This window comes from Apteryx rowi, unplaced genomic scaffold (genome assembly GCF_003343035.1).
Source record: "Apteryx rowi isolate R43461 unplaced genomic scaffold, aptRow1 scaffold_940, whole genome shotgun sequence".
Taxonomy (NCBI): domain Eukaryota; kingdom Metazoa; phylum Chordata; class Aves; order Apterygiformes; family Apterygidae; genus Apteryx; species Apteryx rowi.
In genome coordinates, this window is record NW_020451250.1 from 219,372 (window position 1) to 227,506 (window position 8,135).

Below are 8,135 nucleotides of genomic sequence, written 5' to 3' on the forward strand. Positions count from 1 at the left end.
GAAACGCTGCGGGATGGGAGCCGCATTTCATCCCGACGGCTTTTCCTCCCCCCGCAGCRTCGGCCTGTCCCCGGTGGCACCGGACGGCTCTGTGGCTCGGCTGGAGCAGCAGCCTCGTCCTCGGCGCYGCCGTGCTGGCGCTGGGCTCCTGGGGTGAGTCGCTCTCGCCGGCTTTCCCTGCCAGCGCCGGGTTCGGAAGCGGGATCCCGCAGGCTTTTCGGGGAACAGGGGCGACGGCGAGGCAAAACTGCTGGAAAGCTTGAATTTTTTTTGGAGGGGACGAGACACAAGGGCCTGCATTGCTCGCTGGCACATTTTTTTCCACGGAAGAAGCCGCTGGTTCGGTTCGGCACCTCCGTATCCCGCGTGCTGTCACCCCCGGGGGGGGCTGAGGGGCTGCATCCTGGTGCCGGGGGCGACCTCGGAGGTGTTGCCACTGCCTCCCTTCTCCTCCGCTCTGTCCTTCCCTTGCAGTTCACCACCTGCAGACGGAGAAGCCGGGAAACGTCATGGAGGGACGCGGGGACGTGGCGCCGGCGGATTGCAGGAACGTGACGCCAGTGGATTGCAGGGACGTGACGCCGGCGGATTGCGGGGATGCCGTGGCCCGTGACCGCCGGCACCTCCGGGAGGCCCTGTGCCCCCCGCAGGGGCAGGATCCAGCAGGTAACCCCCCGCCGCCGCGGGATCCCCCCCAAAACAGCATTCCCGACTCCGGCTAACGTGCCCTTGCCATTGCTCCGTCCCTGTGTCCGCAGAGGGCGACGGATGCCGGCTCTGCCCACCGGGCTGGACGCGGCGTGGGCGCAAGTGCTACTGGGTGGCCGACGGGGCCCAGTCCTGGAACAAGAGCCGGAAGAACTGCACTTCCCGGGACGCCGAGCTGCTGATGCCAGAGGACTGCGATGAGCTGGTAAATGGGGAGGGGGATGCGGTTGGGAACGTTGGGATGGACCCCCCTGAGATCCAGGGCTGCATCCGAGGGGCTGGAGATGTCCAGAAAGCCGGAATCAGCACCCGCCTGTGTGGCCAAACCCCCCTGGACGCCTTGGCCAGCGTCGGAGCGCAGGGAATGCTGGGGGGGCTCGGTCCCAGGGAACAAGGGTCAATCCAGGAGCTGGATGTGGCCAGGCTCATCCGGGACGGACACAGTTGAGGACACGGGCTGGGATGGCTCCCAGCTGCCCTGTACCCACTGCAGGAGTTGGTAAAGGACATCGCAAAGAAACCCTCTAAATACTTCTGGATCGACATCTCTGGCCTGGATCGGAGACGGATCCGGCTCAACGGCTCCTGCCTGGATCAGAGCGGGTGAGTGCGTCGCCCCAGAGCAGCCCCCAGGGATGGGTGTCGGGGTGCCGTCACCCGCGGGGGATCCCGGCACCGCCACGCGGATCCTCTCCCGCTCCCGCAGGCTCCCGCCGGGCTCCAGCAAAGTCTGCAGGACACTGAAGGGTGACCGGATCGTGGCTGAGGACTGCGACTCCGCGATCTCCTGGATCTGCCAGAAAGCCGCCATCGCTATCTGAGCCAGCTGGAAGCAGGCGCCGGAAGGGCCGGGATCTCAGTGGGAAAGGCCAGGATCTCGGTGGGGAGATCCAACCTGTTCAGAGCGCCCCGGCCCTGCTCACATCTCCTCCACCTCCGTCTTCCTCCCGAGCCATCGCTGTCCTTGGCTCACGCACGGCACGGATAATGGAGGTGTAAATAAAAGGAAAAAAAAAGGGAGAATTAAAAGCAGAAAACGAGCCCGGTTTGGGGGCAAGGGAGGGCGAGCGACAGCCGTTGTAAATAGAAACAGGGAAGGGGGGAAAAATCACCCCTGGAAATGGGATCATGGAGGGATGGGAGCAGCAGAGAGGCACCAGTGGCAATCCGTCCATGGATGGAGCAGGGCTCCATGGTGAGGCTGGTGGAGGGGTGAAATCCGGGCAGGAGGAGAAGGGAGCGAAGGGAAACCCCCCCCCCACGCTGGGGCTCTGCGGAGGCGGAAGCTCAGCGGTGATAAATCGCGTCACGTCGGTTTTCTGGCGCTATAAAGCAAGGAAAAAACACCGTTCTGCATCCAGGAGCTTTTTCTCCCCGGTGCCGAGGCCTCTTCGGAGCCGCTTTGCCAGCATTTTCGGCAGTGCCGATCGCAGTGCAGGAAGAAGCTCCCGGAGGAGCAGCTCCGGCTCCGTCCAAGGATGCGCCGGTGGGAAAAAAAGCTGGGAAACATCCAAAACGCGACGTGGCAGGGGAGGAAGAAGGGCGTAAAGAGCGTTGGGAGAGCGGCTCTGGGGCAGATGTCTGAGCTTCGATGGGCGATTTCGGGACGAAGGTGCCGTGGGGCAGCAGCCGCTCGCAGGACGGAGCAGATCCGTGGGTCTTTCCTCTTTTTCCCCCTGATATTCCCGGCTATTCCTCCTGCGGAAGGTCAGGCATTTTGTGGGGGGAACCGCTGGCAGAAAAGCCCCGAAAGGAGAAGATTCCTCCCAAATCTCCCCTCGATGCAAATCCTCCCCCGAGAGGGAAATCGTTTCATGCGAGTTGTTCTCCACGAGGTGGAGACGCAACGTAAGAGACGCCCGGGCGGCCATTTCCTCTGGCCGAGTCGATCCGCCGAACTTCGGGCGAGGAACTTCCGTATCGGAGCTGACGAGGAGAAGAAAACCTCACCGCCGCTTGCTTTAATGTCCCGATAACGAGGGAGAACTTTGCAATTATGAGTAATTCCCGCTTGGTGTCTAGGGTGGAAGATGATCGTCCAACTGCTGGTCAAAAACGACGACCTGGTGGGTTTTACAGCACCTGCTACGTGGTTTTTCTCCATCCTCCGGCTCTTCTGCGTCCGGGATCGTCCTTGGGAGGAGGCCGGATGAGTTGGTAGCTCCAACCCCGAGCAGGAACCATCCGGGGTCTCGTTGACGTTGTCACCACGCCAATAAAGGTGCCGATGGAGAGACGACAGGTATCGTGTCCGGCGGGTGGCATCCGGGCGCCGCGCTCGTCCCGTCTCGCCCTCTTCTTGCCCTAAAAACGGGGTCGACTGGCACCGCCGTGCGTGAGCAGCCCACGTTGTCCTCGTCTTTGCCGTCCACCGTCTCGACGTCCTCTCTGCTGCCTAAATGTCCTCCAAACCGTGCCGATTAGCCCCATCCCGCTTCCGCTCTTGGGGATGGGAGGAGAAGGTGCAACCCAGGGCGGGTAGTTTGGGGTGTAAACTCAGTGGTTTGGCTTTGCNGGGCAGATGTCTGAGCTTCGATGGGCGATTTCGGGACGAAGGTGCCGTGGGGCAGCAGCCGCTCGCAGGACGGAGCAGATCCGTGGGTCTTTCCTATTTTTCCCCCTGATATTCCCGGCTATTCCTCCTGCGGAAGGTCAGGCATTTTGTGGGGGGAACTGCTGGCAGAAAAGCCCCCGAAAGGAGAAGATTCCTCCCAAATCTCCCCTCGATGCAAATCCTCCCCCGAAAGGGAAATCGTTTCATGCGACTTGTTCTCCACGAGGTGGAGACGCAACGTAAGAGACGCCCGGGCGGCCGTTTCCGCCGGCCAAGTCGATCCGCCGAACTTCGGGCGAGGAACTTCCGTATCGGAGCTGACGAGGAGAAGAAAACCTCGCTGCCACTTGCTTTAATGTCCCGATAACGAGGGAGAACTTTGCAATTATGAGTAATTCCCACTCGGTGTCTAGGGTGGAAGATGATCGTCCAACTGCTGGTCAAAAACGACAACCTGGTGGGTTTTACAGCACCTGCTACGTGGTTTTTCTCCATCCTCCGGCTCTTCTGCGTCCGGGATCGTCCTTGGGAGGAGGCTGGATGAGCTGGTAGCTCCAACCCCGAGCAGGAACCATCCGGGGTCTCGTTGACGTTGTCACCACGCCGATAAAGGTGCTGATGGAGAGATGACAGGTACCGTGTCCGGCGGGTGGTGTCTGGGCGCCACACTCGTCCCGTCTCGCCCTCTTCTTGCCCTAAAAACGGGGTCGACTTGCGCCGCCGGGCGCGAACAGCCCACGTTGTCCTCGTCTTCGCCGTCCACCGCCTCGACGTCCTCTCTGCTGCCTAAATGTCCTCCAAACCGTGCCGATTAGCCCCATCCCGCTTCCGCTCTTGGGGATGGGAGGAGAAAGCGCAACCCAGGGCGGGTAGTTTGGGGTGTAAACTCAGTGGTTTGGCTTTGCGGGAGGAAAAACTAACCGTTTTTTGGCTCCAGAACCCATTTTCACCACCCTGAGAAGCAGAGCGCGGGCAGAGAGCGTCCAGATCGTGCCGCCGGCACGCCGTCCCTCGGCAAATCCACAAGCCGCGGAAGAGGGAATGGCTCTGGCGGACGGACGAAGCAGCAGGTATTTCACTAGTTTGGGAAGCACCAGCGTGTTTCCACCATTGGGATTGGATCCCGGGGACGGGATCTAAGAGCAGGACCCGTCCCTTTCCTCGGATATTAAGCTCTCTCCAGCGCAATGCACCCAGACAGCGAGTCGTCGGCCTCCTGCAGACCCCGGAGGAGCCCGGCGTTGATGGCGGAGGCTTCTTCCCCCTCGATTTTGGGTTCGCTGAGCGTTATTGCTACGTGTTTCGAGCCCATATTTGCTAATCGGTTGTGCTTTTTCCTCTTTTTTTACTGATTTGGCAGGTTTTTGCTCCTTTTTATTTTATTTTATTTGAAAACAAGGCGAAGAGGTTAAAGGGGAAGAGGGGAGAAGGTCGTCTTCATCTCCGTCCTGCTCCTAGTCAGGAGCAAGGAGAAGCGGGATTGAGTTTTCTTCACACTTTTGCTGCAGGTTTCCCGTCGGATTGACCGCGGGATGAAGCGTCTCCAGGCGCAGCCCCGGGGCTGCCGGCAGCAGTGTCTTCCCGGTGCGATCCACATCCGGATGGCTTCCTCCTGGCAAACCCGCCTGAGCTCCACGTGGCAGGTTTCCGAGTCGATCCCTCCGGCTCTCGCCACCCYGCAGCTTTCCAGGTCCGTGTTGCCCAGGATTTTTGAACCCGCGAGAGGGATGGGAGGGAGAAACCAGCCCCCTAAAATTGCCAAATCCCCCCCAAAACGTCCCGTTTGCCGGAGGGGAGACTTCAGGTGGGGACGAGCATCCGAGCGTCCTGAGCAGGGCCGTTTCCCTCCCTCAAATACCCGGAAAAACCCCAGCGGACACCGGGAGGAGGCTCAAAAGCGGCAAGCGCCGGCCGCGACGTCACCCGGCGTTAGGGGAAACCGTCCAACCCCGTGTCCCCAACGGGGATCTGGGTTTCCGCTTGATCCAAAAGCCACGAAATAATTCTTTACACGATGATTTTATTAGTGTTACGGCTCGAGCTCGGTGCCTCCTCGGTCTCCYGAACTCCTCTYGCCTCCRGCRTCGCAAAGCCAAGCYGGGTTTTTCTCCCAGCRCYGCRAGAAAMTGTCATAAAGTTCACATGCAAAATAGGGGAGAAAAAATAGAAAAATACCTTCCTAGCAGCTCCGAAACCGTCAGAGGGGGCCCGAAATGAGCCGCTGAAGCTCTGAGCTTTCAAAATCCTCCCTCTGCCGCGGAGCTATTTAGTCAGCCAAAAAAAAACCCCTTTTCTTTCTTTTTTTCCACGCTTTTGGCTCACGTTGGGTCTCCGACAGCCGGAAAATTTGGAGTTCGGCGCCCCCGATCCGYGAGCGAGGAGCGCCGGGCGCTTGCAGCCGCCTTTCCCCCTCGTTCGGGGGTCTCTGGGCAGCCGGCGGGCTCGTTTTCGAGGGCTTAAAGCCGCCAAAAAGCTGTTGTCGGGGGTGTGGGCGTGATAGGAACTTGCCTATCAGTTAGAAAAACCGAAAGCAGCTGAATTACGAGCGCGCAACTGGGAAGTCGTTAGCGTCCGGCTGCTCCCCGAAGGCAGAAGGTAAGTGCGAAGGGGGAGAAAAAGCAGGGTCTTAACATCAAAAATTATATATATTTAGCGGCACCGGCYGGGTCGCTGCTGGTCCAGGCGGAGCCTTTTCCCTGGGGTGCTCAGGGACGGGTTTGGGAGCAAACAGGGGGTTTTGCCTCCCCTTTTCCCCCCTCTTCCCAGGTCTAAATACTGAGTTTGCCTCATTAAATTAAGCAAAGCTTAAGTGCCCGGTCGGAGGCGCCTCTGCGTGGCGGGGGGATGCCCCAAAAACGCGTTTCCTGGACTGCAAATTGGAAGCAGTTTGCCCCAAATCCGGGACGCGCCGTCTCTTGCCTCTTGCTGCGTTTCTCAGCCGTGTTTTTCTGGGGAGAGGGATAAAGCCTGAATATGGGCTTTTTCTGTCCGATCTCTTGTGTCRGGGTTGTGAAAAACAGGAGGTGGGGGGGGCACCCTCATCCCGACTCTCTTTTTCCTTGTTTCCAGCCACAATTCCTCTTTATTGTGTTTTATTGCATTGCATTTGCAACCGGCGCGAGACCCCGCTCCCCCTTCTCGTTTGCGCAGCGGGAACCCAAAATCAGCCCTGAAACTACATCCAAGCACAAGCTAGAACCGTCCCCGAACGCTCACAGTTTTGTTGTTTTCTTTCCCGAATACCCTGCAAATTCCCCACGCAGGGAAGAAATGGAAAAGCAGAACTAGCTGGGCAGCAGCCTGCTTTATTCCCGAACAAAAAAAATCCCCAACTTGGGTTATCGACTGGTTTCATTTCTCGCCAGGGTTCAGACTTTACACCCGCGGCAGGAATTTATTGCTGTAACGAGTCCCGGAGCCGAATCCGAGTGATTCCTGCCGGGCAGCTCCACGGATTTTGCTGCTTTATTTCTGCCGAAGCGCGGGGGAGCCGCTCGCCCGGGGCAGAGGTGCTTGGAGCTGTTTGCTGTTTTTTGGCAGAAAGGGTTGTTTTTCGCCCCCCCTCTTCGCGAGGGCAGGTCGGGGTTGCAAAACAAAAAAAACCCGCCGCTTTTATCTTTCGCAAACACGCAGCCGTGCAGGAAACGGAGGCAAATYCGTGTTTGCTCAGAGCGGCAGCTGGGTTTCTGCTTTCCCTCCTCCCCCTGTTGTTGTTTTTTAAATTTGGCTTCCTGCTCGGTTTCGGGCCGGTCGCCTCCCCCCACGCGTGTGGCGGGAATTGAAGACTTTTGCAAGAGCGTTGCTTAAACAAAAAAAAAAGGAAAAAAAAAAAAAAAAGGTGATTCCTTCTGCTCCCGAGTCGCTTGCAGGCTTTGCGGCTGAAAAAGAGCTTGGGAGGGGGGAAAAAAAAACAAAAAAAMCCCTTGAACAAGCCCCAAAACAGAGCAACCCCCCCCCCCCGGATAGGCTCCCTGGTCCCGTCCACCCTAGGAGCGTGCAAAGGGTTTTCGTGTCGTGGCCAGAAAAAGGACCGAAATGTTTCTTTTTCTCCCCGATACTGGCTCGCAAGCCGTGAACTCCGCTTCAGGAGTTTCTGCTCGTCAGCCGGGTTGAAGAAACCACGTGAAATCTCGCTGCGGAGCGATGATCTTTTTCTAGCTGAGCCCTTATTGTGTAAAAACCCGGCCTGTTCCCTAGAATTGCAGGTTTTCTGCAAGTAACGAGGAATTGAGACTTCTCCTTTTTCACTTCACAGACTTCTAACGGAATTTCTTATTTTTTTATTTTATTTTTTTTCCCCTCCTTTAGGCTTTGCAGCGATGTTCTCCTAAATCTCCAGCCCRGATGCTTCTCCACCGACGATGGGAAAAGGTCACCAAGACACGAAGTCTCTGGAACAAGAAGTTTTGCACTGCCYGAAAGATGTGGAGACACAGAGCCCACGGGGTAAACGCGGTGAAAAAATCGACGTTTAGGGGAAAGGATGGGAAGAGCGTCTTGCTCCGCTTTGGGGCAAGGTCTTCCCGCGGGATGGGGCGCGGGCGTCCAGGTTTTCCTGCCAATTTGATCCATCGCGTCCGCTTGGGGCTGCCCTAARTGTTATGATACGGCCGCCTCCGCAAGGCGAAGAGCCCACGTCYGTCTCCAGGCGCTCAAAGGCGTGGAGATGCCTTCAAAGACCGAGGTCTTGGGCTGTCCCACCCTTGAAGGCAACGCTTGGGAGCAATTCCCCCGTTCCCAGCCCCAACGAGATGAGAAGGGGCGGTTGATCCCGCAAAAAAAAGGCCCCGAGTAAAGGTTTGCAAGTAAAGAGTCCCCATCCCAGCTGTAGGGTTCATGAAGGACATCAGGGAAGGAGYAAGCGGTGGGAGAA

The 8,135-nt window shown here is 58.2% G+C and overlaps 1 protein-coding gene across 1 annotated transcript; it reads left to right on the forward strand.

The window, feature by feature from the left end:
* On the forward strand, positions 1–1,295 carry LOC112978521 (killer cell lectin-like receptor subfamily G member 1). The gene is made up of 4 exons (XM_026092119.1): positions 1–153; positions 475–666; positions 759–913; positions 1,182–1,295. The coding sequence occupies exons 2-4, from the start codon at positions 510–512 to the stop codon at positions 1,209–1,211; spliced, it is 342 nt and encodes a 113-aa protein (XP_025947904.1). The 5' UTR covers positions 1–153; positions 475–509; the 3' UTR covers positions 1,212–1,295.
* Positions 1,296–8,135: the final 6,840 nt, after the last annotated feature.

What these genes read in the sequence shown, in the direction of transcription:
- LOC112978521 (XM_026092119.1), top strand. Translation starts at nt 510, where the DNA reads ATGGAGGGACGCGGGGACGTGGCGCCGGCGGATTGCAGGAACGTGACG. An exon ending in GCAGGGGCAGGATCCAGCAG is followed by an intron (nt 667 to 758) that starts GTAACCCCCCGC and finishes CTGTGTCCGCAG; the next exon opens with AGGGCGACGGATGCCGGCTC. An exon ending in CAGAGGACTGCGATGAGCTG is followed by an intron (nt 914 to 1,181) that starts GTAAATGGGGAG and finishes GATGGCTCCCAG; the next exon opens with CTGCCCTGTACCCACTGCAG.